At 36.0% G+C, this 26694-nt stretch overlaps 3 protein-coding genes across 4 annotated transcripts; 1 reads left to right on the top strand and 2 right to left on the bottom strand.

Annotated features, from left to right (window-relative positions):
• Nucleotides 1-4025: 4025 nt before the first annotated feature.
• On the bottom strand, nucleotides 4026-9755 carry LOC119981055 (ORM1-like protein 2). The gene is made up of 3 exons (XM_038824023.1): nucleotides 9387-9755; nucleotides 5258-5406; nucleotides 4026-4525 (listed from the first exon to the last, which is right to left on the bottom strand). Exons 1-3 carry the CDS (start codon nucleotides 9561-9563, stop codon nucleotides 4387-4389), a joined length of 465 nt encoding a protein of 154 aa, XP_038679951.1. The 5' UTR covers nucleotides 9564-9755; the 3' UTR covers nucleotides 4026-4386.
• A 951-nt stretch (nucleotides 9756-10706) lies between these two features.
• LOC119980435 (BTB/POZ domain-containing protein At3g05675) lies at nucleotides 10707-12987 on the bottom strand. The gene is made up of 2 exons (XM_038823133.1): nucleotides 12823-12987; nucleotides 10707-11883 (listed from the first exon to the last, which is right to left on the bottom strand). The coding sequence occupies exon 2, from the start codon at nucleotides 11745-11747 to the stop codon at nucleotides 10881-10883; it is 867 nt and encodes a 288-aa protein (XP_038679061.1). The 5' UTR covers nucleotides 11748-11883; nucleotides 12823-12987; the 3' UTR covers nucleotides 10707-10880.
• An 8067-nt stretch (nucleotides 12988-21054) lies between these two features.
• On the top strand, nucleotides 21055-26209 carry LOC119981422 (transcription factor LHW-like). 2 transcript variants are annotated; one of them, XM_038824522.1, is made up of 10 exons: nucleotides 21055-21583; nucleotides 22206-22295; nucleotides 22478-22586; nucleotides 22728-22769; nucleotides 22899-22958; nucleotides 23409-24872; nucleotides 24971-25072; nucleotides 25170-25325; nucleotides 25412-25537; nucleotides 25628-26209. In XM_038824522.1, exons 1-10 carry the CDS (start codon nucleotides 21489-21491, stop codon nucleotides 25826-25828), a joined length of 2445 nt encoding a protein of 814 aa, XP_038680450.1. In that variant the 5' UTR covers nucleotides 21055-21488; the 3' UTR covers nucleotides 25829-26209. The 2 variants fall into 2 exon arrangements, with proteins under 2 accessions (XP_038680450.1, XP_038680449.1); XM_038824521.1 differs by having other exon boundaries at nucleotides 25167-25325.
• The last annotated feature ends 485 nt before the right edge of the window (nucleotides 26210-26694 follow it).

The following is a 26694-nucleotide window of genomic DNA, read 5'->3' as shown; positions in this document are numbered from 1 at the left end:
GAGAGAGAGAAGTAAGAGTCTTCTTTTATGAAAAGCAGTAAAAGGAATGTTTGGAATGGTTCTTCTATGTGTGTCATGTACCACCACCGTCCTTGCTTTATGGGTTCTGTCTTTTTAAGAGAGAGAGAGAGATAGAAATGGGTTTTTTTTTTCTTTTATTTTTCTTCTTCTTAATTAAGTATTTAAATGAATTAATTTAATCTAACTACCGAATGGGGAATATATGTCTTTTGCATAAATTAATAATTTGGTATGCTTTGGTGACTGTCACACACATACACGAAATTTGGTTGGGTTTGGAAGTGCATGTATACATACATATATCATATATATATGCCTCTTTCACTGACCTAGAAATGCAAGAAAGTCATATTTTCTTCAATTTTTGGGTCAGCCTTACTCAGATTTTCTCAAGTTTTTTGGATTTAGCTGTAGGTTGGCTTGTTTGTTTGTATATATATATATATATAACAAAAACAAAGTGATTAAAGAAGTACAAGCAAGTTAGCAACTCATTAATTTGTGCATGAAAACATAGGTTTTGGCTCCAAAAAAGTGAATTGGAGTTGAGAGACAAACTCATTAGTTCATATATATGTTTTTAATAGATTCTAATTAGTGTAAAATGGGATTGGTGGTTTTTTTTTTGAAACGGAGGATTAGATTCCTAGTGACTAAGATGATACACGTCATTTTTATCATTGTAACTAGTGACTCGGGAGTAAAAATGGGATTGGTGTTATTAATTGACAATAATACTTTTTTCTTCAGACAACCAAACTCCAATAAATCATTACAGAATGCATGGAACATGTACAAAAAAAAAAAGATGAATCACTATCCTCTGTGTAGCTTTGCATAAGCAAGTATAAAGTCTGTGTCACACAAACCCCATACATGTAGAAAAGCAAAACAAAAGAACAGAAACTCAATATTAAAAGGGATAAAACAGAGTGACTGTACCAAGAACTGTTTGGCATCCATGTCAAACAAAAAGGAGAAGACAATATATATATATATATATATATATATATATATATATATATAGCTCCTCTACTATGTATATCTCATTCATTTCACCACCCCATTTTGGAATAATATTGTGGGTCTCTGCTCTGGTTTTATATTTATTTGGAGAAATCATGAGAGCAGTTTCTCATGTTCTTAATTTCCTAATTATATATGACACACTGGGGTTTATTTATTGCTATAATAATTATGTTTGAATGACCAACATTGCTTGCTATACTAATTATGATGTAGGACAAGGTTTACTAGTTTCTTAAGAGTTAGTTTAATTATTTACTTTTTTTTTTATTCGAAATCTATTTCTAATAGAAGGAATTTTAATTAGTAGTTAATAGGAATTCCAATAAAATTAGTATTTTTTTTATTTTATTAGGATTTTTTTTAATATTTATAAGGTTGTAATCGTTTGGGCAAAAAAATGATTGACGAATTAATAATGCTTTTTAGATTTCTCTTAATTTTTTTGGTGGATTCCAAGTTATGTTGACTTAGTCTTGAACTAGCTAATCGATCCTCACTTTTGCACTTCGCCAAATTAACTGGCCATCCACATTTGAGTGTATCTATTTCTCTTTGTCTTGATGTATCTATTTCTCTTTGTCTTGATGAAAACAGAAAGAAATTTTTTTTTTACTTGAATGAATGTTAATATCACATAAAATGCAACCCTACATATGAAAATATACTTTGCATAAAATGACCAATTATTTTGACATTATTCTTTAATAATTTATTGATTAATTATTAGTGAATTACTGGTAATACTTTTACAATATATTTCTTGTAATATAAAAATAATTTATCATAATAAAAATTATACAAATTGACTAAGTATGTATTTTCTTACCAAAAATGCTACGGATCCGAGTAAATAATGTCCTAGTCATTGCAGTGCTTAGGTGACTTGCTGACATGGAAAAATTGGGTCCCACTCTTAAGCCACATCTCTCAAACATATATGATATGATACTTACTATTTTCTCCTCTCCAAGACGAGATTCTCCTCATCTTTCTAACCTAGCTAGCGCCTCCGACTCAGACAAACGGCTTGTATCTCTCTTTCCGACTCCTCCCTTCTCAACCCGGGGGTCCAATTTGAAGGTTCAGTCGGAAGTACCAACTTTCGGTACAGCATTATACTGTAGTGTAGTTGGAAACGAGCTGCAATGATTTATGTGGCCCATTGACAACTTCATCGGCAGGGATGGCTATGATTTAAAAATGGACACGCGGAGAACTGGAGAAGGTTATAGTGAGTGGCTTGACCAGATCAATGGTAGATGTCTCAAAATATTTAGAAATGTAAAGCATCATCATGAGGTTGGAGACTTTAGAGGAGTGGTATTATTACTCATTAGGATGCGTTTGGCAAATTGGGATACAAAAATCTGGACGATCCACACGTCAACTGTTGAGAGGGTTGACGCAGCAACAAGTCTCTTGAGTCTTGCAAGAATGAGGGAGAGTGCGACTCTTTGTGGGTTTCACATGGATATTAAATCATGTGCATACACCTCAGCAACGGGATCTCAAGCATCCGTAAATTATGCATGGTAAGAAAAAAAAAAGCATCGAATCAAATGGACCTAAATGGTCAATGTAGAATTGAATCAGTTGACTAAACTAGTTCTCATTCTCATGTCAACTGCGAACAGTAACATGAGAACCGTATCACAAATAGTCGAAGGGTGAGCGGCGGCGAATAAAGGCCGTCAGATGTGTGAGAATCATCTTTGATGAGGTGGGCCCCAACAAAGAAAGCCTAATTCAACCCCCACAATTTTTGCTCGAGGGAGGGGCCCATGATGTTGACGCAACAGAGAAAAAGGCCCAGCACACATGAATTGAAGGTTCTCCACTTGTCCCTCCGTGTGTCTATATATATATGATATATATGATGGGCGGTGCAGGTGGATTGTGGGCCCATGCATGCCCAATCACAAGTGTCAACTGTCAAGTGTGTGATCTTGAAATTCCTAATATATATTTTCCCTTGACATGGAACGCATGTGCTTAAATCATTCCATATGTCATCAAATCCCTAAGTGGACCCAATTAGTGAAGGTAATTTTACAATATTACCGCCGTTGATTATCTACATTATGTAACAAGAAGATTATCATGGGTCCCACTAAATATTTGATTACCTTATATATGTACCAACCATAACCTCTTGAATTTTGCGGGTCATCCTAGATTCTACGCTTTAATTTTATTATATATAATAATATATAATAATATATATATATATGTATTTTATGAGGAATTTTTCTATACGTATTTATATTTTCCCCATTGATTTAAAACATGTGAGATCCAAAATAGTGAGTCACACTTATCATTTCACACATTCACACCTTTAAAAAATGGTGCGCAATTTAAAAAATGATGCACATAAGAGAATTTCTATATATATATATATATATATATATTAAATTTAGGGTTATACCATCTTTACTGGATCACAACCCTAAATATAAACCCCTATTGTTAAACCACATTAACCATATAAATTTATAAAACCCCGATTCTATTCTGTTGAGCAAAACATGGCTAAAATACCATTTTATTGCTGTAAAGTAATTGAAGCGATTCAAACGCGGTGGGTCTATTGGGCGTCGCCTCAATAGGTGGGCCATGTATGCCACTTAAAAGCTAAAATGGGTTTACATCATTAGATGCCGCCTAAAAAATCTAGGCCGGCCCATTTTAGGCCTAGATCAGGTCCTGTTTTAAGAGAGCCCATCTGCCCATGTGCCCTTAAGGAACAATTGGAACATGATTCCGATCCCTATAGCACCATCTGCTAGGTTTTTTTTTTTTTTTTTTTTTTAAAAAAAATCTACCAAGATTTGGTCTTATTGCATGGTAAATCCCTGATACATAAAAACCCCGTCCTACATACACCAGACAATTATAAGACTTTCGGCCTATTAAGAGTGGCAAACTGGCAATATTCAAAATGGCAAGAAACAACAGAAGAAGTAGATGCAACATATGGCCAACCATTGATTTATTAAGCTGGAGAAAATTAGGCACATATACACAACGATATTGAATTGAATATTTGAATTTGGTCATCAAAATGCGTCAACACACAATCACATGCCAAGTTTTGTGCTGAAGCAATACAGAAAACCAAACCCAAAAGTTCCTGCAAGCTTAAACCACGAGTATACTTCTCAGTCCATAACGAAGGCAGCTGTATGTATGATGTATCCACAACATAAAATGGAAAGAAAAAAAGAAATTCCTTCCTCCGTTTCAAGAGATGTACAGAGATTAACCCAGTGGATTGGAAGACAAAAATTATCAAAACTAGATATTGTCATAAACTGAACAGATCCTTCTTGCAGTTCAGTGATCAGCATTTATGCCGAATATCCGGACCTTGTGCATGTTTGGGAACTTGGCAACCACCAGCACAAATACTGCCAGTGTGTTAAAGAAGAGCATGGGGTGTTGATAATCTGTTGTGTGTGAGGCTATCAAATACCTGCAGTGAGAGAGAGAATAATAACGTTAAAGGTATGCATTTCTCTTCTTTATTTTGTATATCAGCGAGGGTTGGGGGACTCGAACTCTGTTGCATGCCAGAGACGAGATATACAAACAATCCCTATATCATCCCAGCTAAGGAATGGTTCGTATGTTACGAGGTGTGTTAATTACACAGATACATCAATCTGACAAAATAAATTTTGGCATATTCATTTCTTAAAAAACCTTGTAGAAAACACTTTGCTTGCTCATAATTTAAGTCCAAATACCAAAGCAAAAACCAGCATTGCACCCGTGAAAGTTCAGATTAAATTCCACTAAGCAGATGCTGCCTTTCACATATGGTACTCGTACAGAATTTTACAAGTTATGATCCATTTGAAAAAAGAAGAAAATACAGCGAAGTTGGAGCAACTGTTTTCACACACCGCCCTCATGTGACTACTGCAGATGCAAATGCAAGTAAATGCATGTCATGCTAGCTAGAAAAGCGACTTGCTAAGCCCTTTGTCAAAAGGTTTCTCTCCTGGGTGTACATGCCTCTGTGTGTGTGCATGTAAGTATAGTAGACTATTTAAGGGTATTTTTAATGTGTACCAATATCATATTCAAAACCTAAACATTAAAAGGAAGAATATCTAAATGTTATTAAAAAAGAAAAAGAAAATTGATAAGTGTCCCAAGGAAAAGCCAAAGAAACTTGTATCACAAAAAATAAGATACTTACAGGACAACAGGCACAACTGTCAAAAACTTCCTATTGCGTGTGAGTTGCTTGCCGTTTTCTATTTGCTCCCACCAAGTCAACCCATTGTAGATACCTTGGTCATCAGCAAATGGAGTTCCTTTCTTCCAGTGAAAGAAATGGTACGTAACCTGAGGTTGTAAAACCACAGATAGAATAAACTGTAAGTAACTTAAACTGAGAACAAACATTGAGAGATTTGAACGACGACAGAAGGCAGATTAGTTCTTTCTTCTACAGCATTGCTATCTAGGGTAAAGAACGAACTAACAAAAACAACAATGCACCCATCTCAAGCAAATCATATACTTTCTTCTAGAGAAGAGTGCAAAAAGGAAGCAAGGTAGATGAATTAAAGCAAACCTCAAAAAAAAAAAAAGGTTCAGCCTGTCAGCTAGCACGAGATGATAAGAACTAAGTTAATGATGTGTTCCTTCTCGCATCTTATTTAGTTTACAGTGGAAAGATACTGGCTGCAAAAATCTCAAGAAAAAAATGACTAAGGACAATCAAGTTCCAAATTGCAATAACCATCACTTTGGAGATAATGCAACCACATTTCTGTATCCCCTCAAGAAAATAGGAAAGGAGATCAATGAAAAGAGATATATCAAGGAACTTTATTTCAAAACTGTACTTAGGTCCACCATATCGATATGGAACAAATCCTTCCAAGTAATAAATCTTCATCAGCTATGAGAAGAAACACATGTTCATCTACCCAAGGCCATAAATAATCAAGAACCAAGATATCAGATCAGCGCAATACACGAAATCTAGCAAATATCAGTACATGCTGAAAATGAGAACTTAAATGATGCCAAATTGCCAATACATCAAAATCCATACTGTATTTCACTACATCCTAATATCAAAAGATCGCATAAGAAGGCCCACATATTAAACCTCCATGATGATTGGACACACAACTCACTATCTACTACAAGTACAAATCAACATTTATTGTATTTTAGTAGGGAAAAAGAAAGTCTAATTGGGGAAAAAGGAAAATGGAGAGTGGAAGTTTAATCTTTTTTTTTGAATGAAAAAAAGTTTTATTCAAGCACCAAGGGGGTGCAACCCAAACAAATTAGAAGGGGGGGATAAACATATGATCAAAAATGTTCCCAGAAAAGGAAGTGCCCCAGAACCTAAGGCAATCAAACCAGGTGACTAAGAAAGTGTCTATGGAGGATTCTTTGCTTTTGAACACTCTGTTATTCCTTTCCAGCCATAGCATCCACATCACAGAAATTGGAATTAATTGGATAAAACTTCCTAGCCTTTTGTCCCTGCTTACGCCCTTCCAAGCCAATAATTCCTTGTCCACTGAAGAATTAGTGACCCAAGAAATGCCCAGCAGCCTCAGAACATTTGCCCAAATTTTAGAAGACCACTCGCAGTGCAAAAGAAGATGACTGATAGATTCCAAACCTGCTTTACAAAGGCAACATCGGTTTACCAACGGAATGCCTCTCCTTTGCAAGTTATCCATTGTTAGGATTCTACCCCATACAGCCTCCCAGCAGAAAAAAAACACACTTAGGGGGAGCCTTAGATTTCCAAAGCCATTGCCAAGGGAAATGAGAGTGCCCATTGTGCAATTTATCTTTCAGAAGTTCCTTATAGAATGAACTCACAGAAAAAAGATTGTTTTTTGCTACCTCCCAACAAATTTTATCCTCACAAACAGGATTGATCTTTGCACTATAGACAAGGCTCCAGAAGTTTGTGAAAGTCAACACTTCCCAATCTTGTGCCTCACGAATGAAATTGATATTCCAGGAAAAGCCTCCATCATAGACTTGAAGTAATTGGATAATTGAAGCATCTTTCTGTGTTGCTAAAGTGTATAAATTAGGAAAAGAGTCCTTCAGAGAGGTGTCTCCTGCCCAATGATCGTTCCAGAAACTTATTGAGTTGCCCCTGCCAGCTTGGAAGCGGGTTAGAGAAGACCAAGCCTCCCAACCTTTCATTATATATTTCCACATACTGCAGCCATATGGTTCTTTGATCTGCTTCGTGGACCATCCATAGATACCAGTGCCATACTTGCAAGCAATAATTTTCCGCCACAACTGATCTTTGTTGATGGCAAACCTCCATAGCCATTTACCCAGTAAGGCCTTATTAAATGTGATCAAGCATTTTATCCCTAGGCCTCCAACCTCTTTTGGGAGCTTAACACAATTCCAATTCACCAAATGAAATTTCCTACTCTCCATTGAATGGCCCCAAAGGAATCTACACATAATTGACTCAAGCCTACCAGCAATGGAGGAGGGGATGGGGAGAATAGACAACATGTAGACAGGGAGGTTAGATAGTGTACTTTTAATGAGAGATAGCCTCCCTGCTTTAGATAGATAGTTCCTCCTCCATCCTGAAAGCTTTTTATCAAAATTTTCCACCAAGGGATTCCAAATACTCTGGTCTTTATATTTAGCACCCAAGGGAAGCCCAAGATAGCTTGAAGGCAAGTTGGAGACTCCACACCCAAGTACCTCAGCAAGGAGCTCAGCATTTGGAGTGTTTCCAACAGGGATGATTTTACTCTTACTCAGATTAACTTTCAAACCAGAGATAGCTTCAAAGCCTAGTAGGATGGCACGAAGATTAGCTACTTGCTCCACACTGCCTCCACAAAAACACAACGTGTCATCCGCATACAACAGATTAGAAATTGAGACTGAATTAGCTCTACCTTCAATCTTGGCTCCATCAAGCAGACCATGCGAAACTGCTCTATCCAACATACAACTCAAAATATCCATGCCCAGAATGAATAAGAAGGGCGATAAGGGATCACCCTGCCTAACCCCTTTGGAGGAATGAAAGAACTCAGTTGCAGCCCCATTGACTAAAATAGAGAAAGATGCAGAAGTCAGACACCTCTTGATCCAAGAAATCCATTTTGCCCCAAATCCTTTCCTCTCGAGAACTTTAAGAAGAAAATTCCAGTTCATATTGTCGAAGGCTTTCTCCATATCTAACTTGCACAAGACACCAGATAACTTGAGCTTAGAATAAAGATCCACAATCTCATTTGCAATCAAAGAAGCATCAAGAATCTGCCTGTCTTTAATGTAAGCATGCTGAGCGTCATTGATAATACCACCCAGAACAGCCCGTAATCTCTTAGAGAGAACCTTTGCCAGCCATTTATACACACTGCCCAATAAGCTAATGGGCCTAAAGTCTCTGATGTCATGAGCTGAATGGGAAAGAATATGGACAATCCTCACCTCGTATAGCCATATGATCAATCATCTAAAGGCGGGAGAATCAGGTTAATCTTGCCAAATATGAGAGATATTACGACTACAATGACCAATTCTACATAACACTTTGTTCTACTAATATTACATAACATATTTTCCAATAATTGACAGAAAAAAAAAAAAAGACATATTAGGACACATCTCTATACTTCTTTGACTCATCAAACATAAAAGAATTATGGATACACAAATACGACATCGAGGACACATCTCTAATCTTCTACCACTCACTAAACCTAAAAAAATTATTGATACACAAATACTACAGAATGTTCTCGAGTAACAAATGAAGATGCACCGAGCACACATGAACATTTGTGCCTGTGTATCCGGTAGAAATTTCAACTAAAGACAGAGAAAATCATTGAAAGCCAAGCATGAAATTCTGCAACAAACATAGCAGTAAAAAAATGTCCAAACCTCTTCGACATGCAAATCATTGGTTCTTTCAAGTATTCAGGAAAACATAGAACTGAACCTAAAAAAATAAGTAGAGAAAAAGGCAGGAAGATGCCAATTTACAGCTTTTCCCCACTAGTGCTAGCTCTTTGTTAATTTACTGAAAGCCCTAACAACACCTTTATTCATCTGAGACACAACTCCCCAGATTAACTTCTCTCACACCAATTATATATGAATCTCAATACCCAGATACAAAATCTCACCTCTTCCCAAACCCATATGAGAGTATACAAAACGAATCAAGATTACAAGTAACAGTAAATTAAATTCAATGAAAGCAATCAGTAATTCTTCAATCAATAAACCCCAAAACAAAACCCAGTAAAAGAATCAGCTAACGAAGAAGGGATATAAAGATGAACGGTTACGAGGAAATGTGCGAGGTGGACGATGGTCCATGAAGTGCCAGGCGAGCAGCCAAAGACGGATAGAACGATGAGCCAAGATATGAAGACAATGAGGATGTAGGTGGTCCAGACACCAGGGTACGTGAACCACTCCGTGTTCCGATTCAGATCCGTCGTTGGCACCGCCCTCACATACATGTTTCCCTTCCCCCGCTCTACGTAACACGGTTAGCAATTGCGCTCCAATCGAAACTTAAGCTAAAACCCCTAGAATCGCAAAGCAAGAGAGGGAAGGGATTGAAGGGATTTTCGTGCTGTTAGCCGTATCTGGAACGGTTCGTGCGTCAGAGGGACGAGCTGGAGAAGGGAGAGGTCTCGATGGTGAAGCCGGGAAGGTTGGACTACGCAGTACACAGAGTTATAAACCAATTATATAAATCCACCTATAAATACTAAATAATACTATAATTGGGTCAGACTTTTTTTCGAAAACCAACCACACACACGAGATAGCAACAAGACACGAACACCAACACAGCACCCCGAAGGACAAAAACCTGTATTGATAACCAACTTATCAACTCCTCACACACACACTAAACTACTGATGTGGGACAACTTGGATGGTATAAAATTGGGTCAGACTTGGATGGCATAAAATTGTGTTTTCTAATAGTAATAATCAATAAGTATTTGGAGGAAAACCCCAATACTTTAGAAAAAGTTAAAATAAGCCCGGTTCAATTTTCGGACTAAACAAGTTCTTATACTTTGCGAACTAAACAAAAAGAGATGGTAAAGACTCTATTTTTTACTACAAGTTACAATTCTCCTCAAAACTACGTTAAGTCATGATTTTTTTTGTTTGAAAATGATATTAGAGTTTAAGAGTTAGGAATTATTGTTTAGGGTTTAGGATTTGAGTTTTAATTTCATTTCTTAAGGTTTAGGATTTACGGTTTATAATTTTGAATTTTCATGACACCTAAATACTCAAAAACACATTTTAAGTTATGATTTAACATAGTTATGAGAGAGAATTATAGATACAACTGTATCAAAAAATTAGTTTTCCAAAATGCTTGCATGAAAGAATATGATTATGAACATCTTGTACACGCAGGGACAACCGGAAAGTTTAGGCAGGTTTTTCTTATTAGTTTGGTGTGATACACCAACCAAACCACAACCTATAACGAAAACAATATACAAGTTAACAATTCCCGCGAACAAAATTCCTGCAGTGGTCGCGCTCGGAGAAAGGCAAATGCCCCCACATAATATGTGGAAAGATTGTTTAGAGAGCCAAGAGTTGAACCTATAATCTTTAAATTATATCCATGCAACTCTAACACTGTATATTCTATTCCCAGGAATCTTGGATTGTTTACATAGTTTGGCAGCATTACTGGAGAAGGTGCCGAGAAACAATATGAAAATAAACAAAATTTCAATGGATAGTCACCGACAATGCCATCCAATTAAGTAATAATACAACAACAAAAGATTGTTAAATCAAAGGCAGCCAGTGGTATCGTTGTCCTCCTTACCTAAACCCTCCAACAACCTTCTCTTTGCTGACTTTGTTCTATAACACCATAGCTCAAAAGCTTCACTCAAGTCAGGAAATTTAAACTGCTTATTTCTCATCCATTCTGCAAGAATATCAGCTTGATCGTTTGATGGCAATGCCAGTATTAGTGAGATCATTGCCCCCTCAATGCTCTCGCACAGGTCATCACTCATCTTGTAATGAAAACCCATCTCTTCATTGCCCTGGGAATCGAGAAGAGGTTTCATCTTTCTCATGTAAGGCAGCCAAGTCTTTAACAATTGCGTCCGGGATGGTGCTGGAAGAAGCACATTTCCGTAACCAACTGCATCCAAGACCTTTGTAGTCAGTTCAATCAACTTTACTTTTAAACCCCACATGAGAGTATCAAGTTTCTCGTTCTCGACCACTCCCAAAACTTTAACCGATATTTCAATCCAATTAGACACAAAATCCTTCATTAATCCCATCTTCGGAAGTATGTTACACATCCACTCAAGGTCAGACATGCTCTTCAGTATGTTGTCCTCTGTCATTTTTGATTCAACAAAAGCCTCGAGCAGTAGGGAGGAAAGTACCTTTTCAAAGGAAGAAATAATGGTGGATAGCCCCGTTTTTATGGCTGATTTCACATCGTCATCTGCCATAACCAATGGTGTATCCACATCTTCCCCTAGCATGTATTCAACTTGTTCTTTAGCAGAGATTTTAAGCTCGTCTCCAAATTGAGGACATGGTGTACCACTGGATGTAGCAAATTGAACTGCTGAAACAAAAACATGTTTTGTCGTGCTTAAATCCACAGCTTGGACCCCTTTTAACATGGACATGGAAACTGGACCCAGTTTTGAAGCCGCTACTAGAATTTCTCTCTCTTCCTTGTCTGCCCAATGAACAAACTTCAGGGGTTGGATTTGCCAACCATGTGTTATTTCTTCAAACTTCAAAGTTGACGGTAACAGCCACCTAAAGAATACCCACAATAAATTTAGAAAAATCTAGCAAGTCCAAAGCTCAGTCCACACTGATATACAGCATTCAGAAAAGGTTATCATTGTTATCGAAATAAAAGTCCAGGCACTCATTCTCAAAAACCTATCAAGTATAATGAAAGAAGTGCGAGTGTAACTCTTTCATTGCTATCTCTCAAAGCATATAACTACATAACTAAGGGGGCTAAGGTTTCCTCACTGTAACAGTGTAACCTAGAAGTCGAGGGTCCAAAATACTCGAAACAACTTCTCTGCGTTGCAAGGATAAATTGAGATTGGGTCTCAATTCTACCACTATTGTGGGAGCCTTGTGCATCAAAGCTGCTTACCTTTATATAGCTACATAAGTAGCATACCACAATCTCTAACTTTGCACCGTCTCATTAGGACATGCAAAGGACACTGTTCACCACTGTGCATAAACACCATAAGGATTGGCATTGACATTCACAGTATAGTAATATACTTCCCAAAGAGGCAGGACATGTTTTGAGCCAACCCAACAAAATCAAATCTGAATACCAAAAGCAAGTAACAACAAAAGTGATATATTTTGCATCAAAAATAGCTTCTCTACTCCATTTCTTTTGGTCCAAAATCCAAACAAAAGCATTTGAACCCAAATTCTAGGTCCATGAGTACTGCTACATAATCATCACACCATCAACCAATGATTAATCCCTTGCTCAGCACCATCTATATTCATCCAATTTCATAACTGATGAATGTACCTCTTCAAAGTCCAAGATTTTTGGGGGAACACACATAAGAATCCAACCAAGTAAACAAATTATATCAAATGCCAAATATTTAGTGGGAAAACACCTGAAATCAAACAAACAAGAAGAATACTACCAAACTTATGAACAATTTATGCTGAAGAAATTGTCCGAATCCGAAGTAAACCACATACCCAAGCAGACCATGTCTCTTCTTCTTCCTCTTCTGGAAGATGAATCAGGCACCAGTTGTAACAACCGCAGGGCTGGGTTTCTGCCGTAGCTACGGAGGAGTATTCGAAGAGCATATCCATTTGAGGCTTTTGATGGCTTCCTCAGTTCCTCGGTTCCTTGAGCTTGGAAAAGACACTACCAACCTTGGTCTGAACAGGGACTCAGTGAGGGCAATTCCAGAAAGGCCTCCGGACAGAGGCCCATCAGCGGCCGATTTTGCTAACGCATGAGCTAGGTCCTCGGCTGATTGATGGACTTTCTTCACTTTTGGGCCCGAAAAGGCCCAGCTTATCTCTTTTGTAGTTGGGCTTCAGTCCAGTTCACACCGTCAAATGCGACAAGTCCCACGACAAACCTTACACTCTTTAGTATGAAACACAAGTTGAGACTTCAGAGATAACTACGTCATGTCCCGTCATCCTACCCGACACAGTCATCATTCAACCGAACACGATCAGTGACGTGGCCTCAGGAGACCCGCAGGGACCACATCATCTTACCTGGGCCCCCACTACTGTGAGCCCCTAAAAGCCACACTGACAATTTGAAAACAAAGCAAAGGGAATCTGTACTTTGCCAGTTTGCCCTCTACATCGCCGACACATACTCCCTCAAAATAATCTCCGTCAGATTGACGCATCAATCGATATCACGAATGGACCGCCACGTGTCTTTTTTTCAATGGGTAACATAGGCCTTGGATGTCTCGCTTCCCTACAATTAATTGGGGTGGAAAAAAAGGTTATTGATTTTAGATCGGACAACAACAATATTTGTGAAATATTTACGTACTCAGACTCAAATTCAGATTAAATTTCGGACGTATTTAATTGATCAAATACGGATTGATTTAAATTCACATAAGTAACTTAATTTGAGTTAGAGTCTGGACAAGTAAATCATACAAGATTTATATGTTTGGACCCAAATCCGATTTTAAATCGGACAAAAGTTTTATATTTGAACTCGAATTTCGTACATACAACTTATGTTCAAACTTGGTTTAATCCGGGGGTCGGAAAAATTGGATCATGAAAATTTCACTTTTTACATCTCTTTTGAGTATAACGAAAGGAGTTTTTCATTTTTACTACAGTACTATTTACCCTTCGAAGGGTTGGTTGTTTGTTTGTTTCACGTAGAGCTGAGCTGAGCTGAACCTGGCCTCTGAAACAGACAGAGATTGCATCAAATGGAGTAGACATTCTCTGATGACCGTTTTATCCCGAGGAGCTGCAAAAATGATTGTCGGGTCGGGGTCGGGGTCGGGGTCGGGATCGGGATCGGGATCGGGATCGGGATCGGGTTATAGGTGCTGTGTTTTTGTTTGTTTCCCGAGGATGGGGGCCCATGTGAGGGTGTGATTGGGGACCTGTGTGGCCTGCTGTTGGTGTAGGTGGGCCTGGCTACTGAGGAGACCACTTTTGGCCCATTTAAAAAGGAAGAGGAGACCACCAAATCGATACTCGAGAGCACATTCAATGATTAGTGGGTGATAGTGATAGGAAAGCTCTTTTAATTTCCTTCAGCTTTTGCTAATAAATGCTTCTTATTATTATTATGAGCCTATGCAAATCTATCCAACTCTCCTCTTTGGTCAACTGAATTACCAAAATCATTTTTATATCTCACCATATGTCAAGATTATAATATCACGTCGTCGGTCTGGCATAATCTAACTGAATAGCTTATAAACAAAGCGCAATCCCTCTCACTTCAACAATATATTTTTTGAGTTAAAGTATCATTAAGTGAGACGCTTAGAGAAACAAAACTTTGCGGGCGAGACCCAGAGAGAAAATTATTATTAGTGTGTTGGGTTTCCTTTTTTTTTATTCCATTTCTTAGTTTCTGTGGATAATTTTTGATGGGTATTTTTTTTATGTAAAGACTTATTATCTGTCCAATATTGCAATCCAACATCATAATTAAAGCATAGTAATTAATTTTGGATGATATTAATCATGATTTCCCAGCACTTTCAAGCCTAACAGAAAAACATGTAGAGTTTTTATGGTCCCTCAACTGCTTGTCATCTCTGTCTGTGTTCTTCATTTTTGTACCTTGGAAAAGCATCTCACATATTTATGCATTAGATGGGTAATTAAATTATGATGTAAATATATATATATATAATTTCTGATTATATATATGATTTTGAATGGAAGAGATATCATTGAGACTGGCATTCTCTGTTTCACTTTTATTGGACAGATCTAAAAGCTTTTAAGTAGGTGCCAGCCAGCAGGAATTGCCTTATTGTCAGCTTTCTCTTCCAATAAAGAGAGTAAGAGACTCCCTAGCTAGCCATTTCTTTTCCAGAGAGAAATCCAAAAAATTTACAAAATTGTGTAAAGACAAAACCCAATATATTTCCTTTCCTTGGGACAAATGAAGCGAGATTGCATTTGCACATCTTCATGCAATTTCATTCATTTCCATATATATATATATATAGGACAAGAGTCTTGGGCTACCATAATTATATATACATATTATGTGTAATAGGTTTTAAAATTAGGCTTTATTACATATTGGAAAGACAGGACAAAAAGTTCTTTGACATTTTAGAAATTTCCTCAGCGACTAAAATGGTCAATATGTAGTTAGGTTAGTAGATAATTCTAATTCATTAACTAGAAATAGACCCTGAAGTCTATCTTATATACATCTATGAAAAAAAAATTATTTATACGTTATGAAAGTTTTAATTTGGCATTATTTCTTGTAGATGTCATGCATCTATACCAATATATATGTTCATATAAAAGTTTTAACCATTCAGGGTGGTCGAGTTGGCTAAAAATGAATCATTAATTGTGAGACTCACGTTCAACTCTTTATGTCAACACTCTGCAACTTATCAAGTACTTTGAAAAAATGGGACGATCCAAGTATTGGAATTTACATAAGCCAAAATCTATGCTCCTTGCTCCTTGCTTCAGGCCAAGGATTGAGCTGCGGCCATTTTTGAATTATAAAAAGTATAGCCTAACATGTGTGTGCGCAACCGAAATTTGTTGGTGACATATTATTTGCAATCATGTAGCTACATATATGTGTGAGTGTTGGCTCAAATTGAGCCTGTTGTCCGGACACCTTGAGGAGCTGTTTGGACAGCTGACATGCAGCCTCAGATTAATATGATGTCTGGACAGCTGGATAAGTCATCCGGATAGCACATGGAATTTGACGTGTTTAAGTTGTAAAATCATAATTCTATTAGGTTTTAAGTTGGAATTAGGGTTTCCTTCTCTTATTTGTGTGGGTAGCCTATAAGAGTTAATGTTTGTGCAACTTTCTAAGATGTCCCAGAAAGTCTTGGTGTCCAGGGAGTCCTAGAGAGTGGTTTGAGGTGTGAGAGTCCATATAAAGAGATTTATGGGTTAGTTCTTGAGTTAAAGAGTTCATCTATACTTTGTAATCTTCTTCATATTATTGTAATTCTTCGTTGTTCTTAATCCGAAGATGTACACAAATTATGACAAATCTCGTTAAATATTATGTTTTCTTTCTCTCTTGTATTTCCACGTACTTTCCATATTCGAGTCTTCTTACTTAATTCACAACAATATGTCAATCATGTTGAATCCATTAACGCGCCTCTGTATACCTTTTTATTGAAAGTCAAACGTCTTTTTATTTTTCTGATATATGTATACATCAAGCATGAGTAGTAGTTGATGATATCAAATGGAATCCAAGAATGTGTATATATATATATACTTCTCACATCTTCTTGTGTATAATCTAGTACTTTGTGTCCTTTAAAACTAATAAAAAGAGAAGTCTAATAAGTAGCAAAATATTTTATATATGGTTCTGATTTGTGTAGTTATTTTTCCCTCGAGAAGATTGGGTTAAAAAAAATTGTAATGGTTAATTAGAATAGTAATTAACAATATAATTATATTTGTAATTATTGTTACTCTCAAACTACTCTCCTAGGAGTGAAAAAGTGGTGGGAATTACCTTCATTGCAAGGTCAAAACACACACAATGTAGAATTGGAACAACTCATGTTCTTAATTTTAGAATAAAGGGAGCATACAATAATTAATAACCCACCAATAATTAGTTTTGACAAATTATTGTTTCCCTAACATATATATATATATATATATATGCATAATATTGTAGGATCTCTCACTTGATTCATATTAGATTTTGTCGAATAAGGTTCTGTTGACATATAAACAAGCTAAATCTTTGGGAACCCACTTTTGACATGAAATTAAAAAAAAAAGTCAAAAAGGAAAAGGAAAGAAAAAAGTGTAAAAAAGATGAGCAAAAAAGCACTCTTTAGATGCCGTTGACGGCTATGATGAAGCATGTTGTTGTTTGCAGGAGACAGAATCATATATATTAGCTTTGCTTCACAAAATTGAGGGTACGTTTTCATCTTATGAACAATATAAATTGGTGCAACTTTTGCTTCTTCAATCACTTCGTGGGGTCACATTGTTTTATACATTATATATATATATGAGTCATTCTCTCGTAAATTCATCCTTATTGGGTTTAAATAAGTACCTCAACTTTTCAGTCCATAAATCCTAAAATATTTAAGATTAAAGTTGATTAAGCATTAATCCTAAACACTAAATGCTAAAACGCTAAAATCTAAACCCTAAACCCAAACACTAAACCCTAAAATCCAAAACATAAACTCCATACATTAAAATCTAAACTCTAAATCCTAAGCCCTAAATTCTTATATTCTAAATCTTAAATCAATTTTAATCTCATACGGGCTTAAAAGTATAGGTGTGAATGTTTTTATTAGAAAATTCATATATCATATATGTATATATCGATACACCCATCGCTAAACACAAATAAGACATTATTATTGCACATGTTAACTAATTAATAAATACACAAAAAAATTTCTTTGGTACTGTTTTTGATCACTCTTCAATAATTTTATAACACAAAAAAAAATAAAATTTAGGGTTCTTTTTTTGGGAAGACAAAGGGAGACTGCTTTTGGACACACCAATTATTTTGGATACCCAAAATAGGTAAAAGTTAGAAAGAAAAAAATATGGAGCAAGTAATGGTGGTTGGTGTTGGAGGGGCTACCATTTGTAAGTCAAGATTCTCAAACTAGAAGGAAGATTTGTCAAATATCTGATGGGGACCCATTTCTTGATGTAATAGTGCTAAACATTCCTTTGTTTCTATATATTAATTATGATTTATGAAGAATATAATGCATGTATGCTTTTGGGGCTTGGACATTGGATGCCCTACAAATGAGAGAGACAGGGACCAAATTCTATCCAATTTTATATATATATGTATATGTATATGTATAGCATAGTTTAGTAAAGCTTTTTCAAGTCGCAGAAATGCCAGTAGAAATGTTCAAGAATTTTAGTAACAGATATGCTGTTTGAATGCTTTGGTAGTGTTTGGTTGAAGTTTTGCTAGTAATATTTATTAGTTGTAGCATATTGTGATAAATTACGTGCAGGGGTAATATACATATTAGTTGTAATAGAGAAATATTAATGGATCCAAACATAAAATTTAATTGAATAAATTAATATATTGGATTAAAATAAAATAATTTATTATAAATTAATTACAGTTTTAATAACAATTAATTTTTATAATGTAAATAGTTATTAAATGAGATGTATTTTAAAATGAGAAGCCTTTGTCATACAAACGCACAAGTCCTATGTTGACTGGAGGTGAGACACTCGAAGTTCGTATCTTAGATGTAAGGATATATTTGGCATAACATTAACTGAATGGGGATAAAATAAGAAAATGTTGGTGAAAAGATTGTGAAATTGTACAAATTTAGAGTATTTTAGAAGTAGCATAAATGCTCCCAAAAAATCCATTGGAATATGTGCAGAGAAATGATTGTTTGGATGACTTGCAACATTTATACTAGTAAGTAGTATAAATGCTGTCAAAAAATGTGCTCGAAACAGGTCCTATATACAATAAAAAAATATATATAAAAATTACAGGAGCTTCATCATAAAATATGGCCATATGGGTGATGACATAATTTATGCAAGCAATTAAGAGAGCGTCCTTCTTGTGTATCTGGTTGATATCTAATGGTCATTTGGCAAAAATAAGAACATGACTCATGAGACAATTTTTCCTGATTAATTTTAAGCCATAATGCTTGAATCGTAACCATATAATTAATTCATTCTACAACGAGTGAGTACTCTCATGATCACGTTCATGAAATGTTGTTAAAAAATGGTAATAAAATATATAGTAGTTACTGATAAGTCCCGTTCAAACCTTAACCTTGCAATGAGGTGAATATGGCACAACTCGTGTATTCATTTCATTATCTCCTAATGAACACGCTAATTCCTGCTTATAAGCTAACTAAACCAACTTAACAAAGCATACACGTGGCAACTAATCATTGGTCTTTTAAATTGGGTTCATCACAGTTACGAACTATAACACACCCTCCTCCTATACATAAAATTACAAAAACCCTACAATAAACTGGGTGACCAGTCTTCCCCTTTTGTTGTAGTTTTTCTTCTTTTTTTTAATTTGTCAATAATGGGATTTATTGGGTCTCCAACCCTGTCCGGAATATTCTCTGGCAACCGCATACTATCCAAAGCCGCCGCACCACCACCACTACACACGCCGTTCCCAAAACATTGTCAATACCCAAGAAGACCTTCTTGGGAAGCATAACTAGACGACAAAGAAACTCAAGAAAGAGAAATATATATTAATATATTATGTATTAAAACGCACAATATAATTTTTATATGAATCTTGATGATATATTCATTTTATACTCAAATAATATTAATTTGATTTAGCTTATTATTATGGGCAGTGTGTTAATACTGCTATGATCTTTAATTTCCAACCTTGATACACTCGTGATTCGTGAAGAATGCGAAATTGATACATTTTTTTTAATATTACGTTATTTCTCTCTTTTCAATTTGATGATCATTACAACCCAAAGTATGTGTGCACTTGATGTTTTATTCTCATTTTTTTAATTAAGAATGACATCATACTTGTTTATTATTTGAATTTTGAACATTGAATACGAGTTTAAATTTGGATTGTTAAGTTTGCGCATACAAAAATTTTATATATGAAGATAGAATAAATATTGGGACAAAACTCAACGCGTGATCATAAAAGTATATATTATGGTAACTTACATTGAAACATGTATTTAAAAAAATATATATATATATATAATTATTTACTAAATTAATTTAGTGTAATCCTAGGAGTCCTTCTGGCGGCCACCGGCCCAGCTTTGCTTCTGCCACTTTTAGTGATTCTTTTTCATGGATAAGCAATAACAAAAGAAGAAAAATATCTAACTTATTTATCTACCCAACATTGCTTTAACATTTCATCATTTTCCTAATTGCATATTTTTAATAAAATTATTGTAAAATACGTATATATCAGCTTCAGAAATTAATAATCAAGCCAACAATCCAACAGAACTAAATTTATCCTCAACTATATGCTCAGGTAAGGTGGTATGATATATACTGATCATCCCTGACATGTATTAGGGTTCGAATTCTCCAAACTCGTTTATCTATCAAAAAAATATATTTTGACCACTAAAATCATGACTATTGAGGTTTAGAAAACAAAAGTTAAACCTAGGAAAATGATAATGAGTGTCCTTAGGGCACTAAATAAAGATGCAATATGTGTATTATAATCTAAAAAAATATGTATTTTAAGTTTTAAAAATTATGTGGGAGAGTGTTCATTACACACGGCATATTGTGATATGCTGCAGTCAATTCTTAACAAGTGTCCTTAGGGCACCCGTTATCAATACCCATTTATAAATATGAAATCATTGACATTTAAGTTGTATTAATGACTCATTAAGTGAATTTATGTGATAGAATCTACAATTAATTAATAAGAAGAGATAATCAAGATCCTTAATATTTATACAATTTATAAAGATCCTTAATCTGCTTATATTGTCATTATTATTGATTATAAAAGTGTATTTAAAATTTTGTAGAACACAAGTTATTCCATTGCAAAAGAACAAAAGAATGTCTATGCCTCTATGGTTTTTTTTTCATACCAAAAAACCACAACCGGCTATAGCCGGTTTCGCCGTCACCGTTAAGTATACCAGACAAAGATTTCATTAGCACAGTACTAAATGCTGAAGATCTCAGTGTTGCCTTCAAGCTCAGAGAGAGAAGACAACATATATACATACAAATATATACACAAACCCATCATCAAGAGAGAGAAAAAGAGAGACAAAACAAAGCTGAAAAAAACCCCAAACTTTCTTTTTGTATATTTAGTGTCAGTCATCCATATATAAAATGCCTCTCTATAGCTTTTGTTTCTCTATCATAAAACCGACCACTTTCCGCTTCTTTGTGTTCATATTTTCCACACCACTTCTGTTCTTCTTAAGATAGGACTTTGTTTCTCACTTACAATCGCCATAATTTAGTTCTGCTGATCTCTCTGTGACTTGTGAGGGAGAAAAGACGATTCAGTATTGTTCAAAAGAACAGTCATTTTTGGAACTTCTCGGCATTTTGGTTTGTTTTTGACCCAAATCGCTTGATGGGTTTGTGAAAAACGGGGTGAAGTAGAAATGGGTTCAGCTTTAAAGGGGAAGCTTAAGAGTCTGTGTTGCAGTGGTGGATGGTCTTATGGGGTTTTTTGGCGATTTGATCCCCGGAATCCCATGTAAGTCTATATTCCTTCTCTTTTCACTTTCAAGGTTCAAGTTACAGTTTTTATTTGTGATTTTCATTTTTCAAAGAAAACCCTTTTGGTTGGTTTAATCATTTTTTTTTTCTTTTCAAATTTGTTCACCCTATATGGCTTCTGGGCTTTATAATATCTTACCAGATGTTTTTCAATTTTGATTTGATGCGTATTCTTCTTTAATGCAAGAGAATTCGACAGACTAAAATGAAGACCTAAAGTGTTGTGGAACTTTTTGGTTCAAATCTTTCTTTGAATATGAAGAATTTTAGTAATATTTTTGAAGACCTGGAAGTCCTGTGAGGATGATATTATACTGGCTTTACTAATTATGATCTTTACAGGCTTGGTTTGAAAGGGAAGCATAACCTTTTCTCTTTAAATCTTCTTCCTTGAAAAAAATTATTTACTTTTCAGAGAGAGAGCAAAAAGTTACAGTTTCTGAAAATGGTGCTTTAGGTTATTTATGTTTTTAAGATGGGATCAAGTATGGATTTATGGAATTTAAAGACCCAATTTATAGTATTTGATCTCTGTTTAAGCTTGGATTTGATTTACTTGTTAATAATCTTTCGCTTACTATGGTTGATGTGTTTTCCAGGTTATTGACTTTTGAAGATGCCTACCATGAGGAGCAAATGGGGCCATTGGTAAATGACAAGCTTTTGCAGGTCCACATTCTGGGCGAAGGGTAAGTTCCTCAAAACTTTTCATACCAGTTAGTTACACACAGCTTTTCTTTATGAATTCTTAATACCATTCATGTTCCCTGCAAAATGACAATTCCTTTATGAAATTGAACTATTTAAATTCAAAGTACTGGGAAAAACTTTGAAGGGGGCTAATCTGGGATTATTTCATTGTCCGATTTAGAATCATGGGCAAAGTTGCTAAGACCGGGAACCACCAATGGATCTTCTCGGATAATTGTGGTGATGATATAGATTTGCTCAGTCTTACTAGAAGCCGAGATGAATTTCAGGTTTTCCTCCTCCTCCTCCTCTTACTTCCGTAATATTTTGCAAGATCTTTCAGATTTTTTTTTTCTTAAGTTGCTCAACTGTTAGATATTGGTTCATTCATGTTTCTGTTTACTGATTTGATTTTGTCCTTTCTTTATCAGGATAACTTCGAATTCCTTCCCCAGTTTTCTTGTGGAATAAAGGTACCATTCCTTATTTTAGGAAATGTTTTAAGTGAATACTACTGTCATCTATGTTTGTTGCTGACTTGCTGTGGTTTTTAATGTTCATTCGTTTAACGTACTCATTGAACAATCAAATGTCATTTGCAGACAATTGCAATCATCTCCATGAAATCGCAAGGAGTGGTAGAATTTGGAGCAAGACAAAAGGTAGGGGCAAATTAAGGCATATAAAAGTAATATTCTTCCTGCAATTATGCATGTGGGAGGACAAACACAATCGGATCTTGTTGCTGTTTGGTTGGAAAGCAGTAAATGGGTCTTTTTATCGGTGTTTTGCTTTTCATTGTTGTGTATTCTAAGGTTCTGTGGATTTTAATTTCATCGATACTGCTAAATTTGTATTTCGATTCTCTGTAGACTAGTTGCTTTGTAAAAGGTGACTCCAAAACAAGAGAATAAACTAGGATTAGTGCCTTAAACAACAAGGTGGAGAAGCTTTTGCTCCTATACTGTATATTGGATTTCTTGAAAGGAAAGGCTATTTAGTTTTAGCCATTCCTGCAAAAGGGTTACATTTCAATATATATGATGATGTCTCGATCTTTGTAATTGCTCTGATTTCTATTACGAATAACTTTGCTATTATCGCTGTTGCAGATTTTGGAAAATGAGGAGTTTTTAGATAAAACAAAAAAGTTGTCTGAGGAGACAGTGAACACTGATGGGTTCATATCACTGGATAACATACCTGCATCAATGAATGATGAAGATTACAATCTAAATGAGTGGTTTGATTCCTTAATTTCACCTGGGAATTCCTGTAATAGGAATATGACAACCATGGATGGCAGCAACAGTGAAGCACTTGTCCGAAAAGCTAGCCTTTCCACAAGTATTACGCCTTTGTCTCCTTCTGCATTGGATCTGTATGATGGAGGCATGACCCCGCTGTGCATTGACTCATCTCTTCTTATCAATCAATTAATAGCAGCTGAAACAGAAACTCTATTATTATCATCTGGCATGCCTTACACTGAGAGCCCAAATGCCGAAGCCTCTAGCAGTAGTATGTGGAATGGTGAACGGTCCATCTCGACTTCATTCGAGTCACAGTTACCATCAGAATTTTGGGTTGATACTATCACATTTCCTACAACAGTAGATAGCCTTACAACTTGTGGTAATATGGCAGAGAATAAGCAGGCATGCTCAACATTTGGCTTGGTTGACGTAGAAAAACGAATTGAAGAAGATTCTAGAAAATTTATGGGTATTCAGCATTCTGCTCCATTGGTCCATGCAACTAATAGTGAGCTTCAAGAATGTGCAACTAATGAAACCAATTTCAATTTTTCAATGGATATCTCTGACTTCAGTGTGGTATCTAATCTTTCCGAGTGCTTTGTTCCGTCATTGGAGGACTGCATAGACGATGTTACAATGGAAATAGCAAATGATCTATCAGAAGCCATAGGAGTTACTTCAGATCTGTATGATGGGCAGCAGAGGTCTGTAGTTACTAGTGCTGCGGAGTATGACCTGTATGAAGGTTTGGGTCTGAATTTCGAGTCATCTAGAAAGGTTGGGAAGTGTTGGGAAGAGATTTTGATGCCGGCAGTTAGCTGTGAGCGCTCTGCAATCAGCAACGGTATGTCAGAATGTATCTCGGGGTTGGATGTTGCTCGCTCAGCTGGCCGCCGAAAAGGATTGTTCTCGGAGTTAGGACTTGAAGAGCTTTTTGATTGCAGTAGTAAGTCTAATTCTTTTACGAAGTCTAATTTTGAGCATCAGTTGTCCACCACCAAAAGAAGGAGAATGGACAGTTTGACAGCAAATGATGCAAAGATGCAGCCTGTTTATAATCTGGACAAGACTAATACTCTATTGTTTAAGAAAGAGGCTTTTCCTAAATCACAAGTGGGTTTATGGATTGACGACAGCTATAGCATTAATGCAAAAGATAATGCCATAGCAGCAACAGCGAAGAAGCCCGAGGAACCTTCGAAGGCAACCAAGAAAAGAGCCAGACCTGGTGAAAGTACTAGGCCTAGGCCCAAAGACCGTCAGCAGATCCAAGACCGTCTCAAAGAGTTGAGAGGGATCATCCCCAATAGCGGAAAGGTTAGTAGAGTTTCCTGCTCTAAAAATCTTATTTGATTGATGTTGATTTGCATTACTATATGAAATGCTGATATATGATAATTTTGTTGATCTTTCAGTGCAGCATTGATTCTCTACTCGATCTCACCATCAAGCACATGCAGTTCTTGCAAAGTATTACACAATATGCTGATGAACTTAAACAAATTGATAAGCAAAAGGTAACCAGGTTGTTAATTTTACTACAAACAGATAGAGAATCTATTTTTTTTTTGTCTTTATGCTAACTGGTGCATTAAACTATGCAATATACAGCAGATCAGCCATGGCAATGGATTGGTCCGGAAAGACAACATCATAGATAGTAGTAGTTACTGTGGGGATGCAATGCGGGCATTTGACTTCAGCAGTCAAACAATGGTTTGCCCTATCATAGTTAAGGACCTCAACACACGCGGTCATATGCTTATAGAGGTACCAGAAAGGAGCAGAAGAGTCTTCTGATAGTCTGCAATCCATGTTGATTATCTGAATTAACACATTTCATTTCTCTGCTGCAGATGCTTTGCGAGGACAGGGGATTCTTTCTTGAGATTGCAGACATAATTAGGGGCTTTGGGTTGAACATCTTGAAGGGAATAATGGAAACTCGAGACGATAAAATATGGGCACACTTCATTGTCGAGGTAACTTCTGCAGAGATTGATTTGAAGTAACACTAAGAAAATATAATCATATATTTCTATGAGAGTAATATTAAAATGTATTTATTACAGAGAAACAAGGAAGTAACCGGGCAAGTAACCAGGCAGGAGGTCTTTTGGTCACTTCTCCAACTGATTCAGGACACTGCCACAAGTGGGATTGATTCGATGATTCAGCCTAGTAATATAATGGATTCTGTGATTCCTCCATTAGATGGTTATCAGCAATCTTCTCTGCCACTTCCTATCAGCGTGGCAGATACGCTACAATGATAAGCATCACTAGAAGCTTTAAGAGACACCTTGAACATTCCTCGTCGAAGGTTTGAGATGATTGGCGTCGCTTGAAATCAAGAGAGGTTTCTCCGTTCCATTTCAACGGTGCCAGAAAGGAAATGTGCATACAGTTGATAGATTAGGCATTAGTTCAGTAGGAATGACAATTGATCAGTTTGCTAAATGTATTTCTTGTTTTGGCCCCTCTGATCTCGGTCCAGTCCAGTCTGCCACAACTTGTTCATAACCTGAAACTGATAAAACCATTTAGTCATAGCCTAACACTTTTTGCTCTTGGCCTCTTCTTGTTGTTCTCATAATCTTACCATGCATGGTAATAAACACCAAATTATCATTTCATGGAATTAGTTTTCATAATCTCACTCCTTGTTTAACTAGCACATCTGCTACATAATCTCTTAGGATGCGAAGAAAGCTAAATGTGGTATCGGAGCAGGTTTTTAGTGATATGTTCTTGAACGACTTTACCTCCACCCATTTCTTGCGTTATCATTTACCCATTTGTTGTACTTGTTAGGCTTGAGATTGCCAAATTTAACAAATATCATGTTGAAGTAGCTTCTCAGCAGGCGAACAACCTCAAGACTACATCCCAGCAATCAAAGAAACTAACGCTTACAACAATGCACTATTAAGAAACAAGCAGTCTACTTGTGCAAGAAGCAGCAGAAGTTTAATAAACAAAATGCTAACAACGAATTAATCTGATGCAGTGTAACTTCCAGATTCAAAGCGCGGAGCAGAAGTTTAATAAACAAAATGCTAACAACGAATTAATCTGATGCAGTGTAACTTCCAGATTCAAAGCGCGGAGTTTGGCATCTGAAAACTAAGCTACTTCT

The sequence above is a fragment of the Tripterygium wilfordii genome, chromosome 16 (genome assembly GCF_013401445.1).
Source record: "Tripterygium wilfordii isolate XIE 37 chromosome 16, ASM1340144v1, whole genome shotgun sequence".
Classification (NCBI taxonomy): domain Eukaryota; kingdom Viridiplantae; phylum Streptophyta; class Magnoliopsida; order Celastrales; family Celastraceae; genus Tripterygium; species Tripterygium wilfordii.
This window is presented reverse-complemented; position numbering and strand designations above follow the sequence as displayed.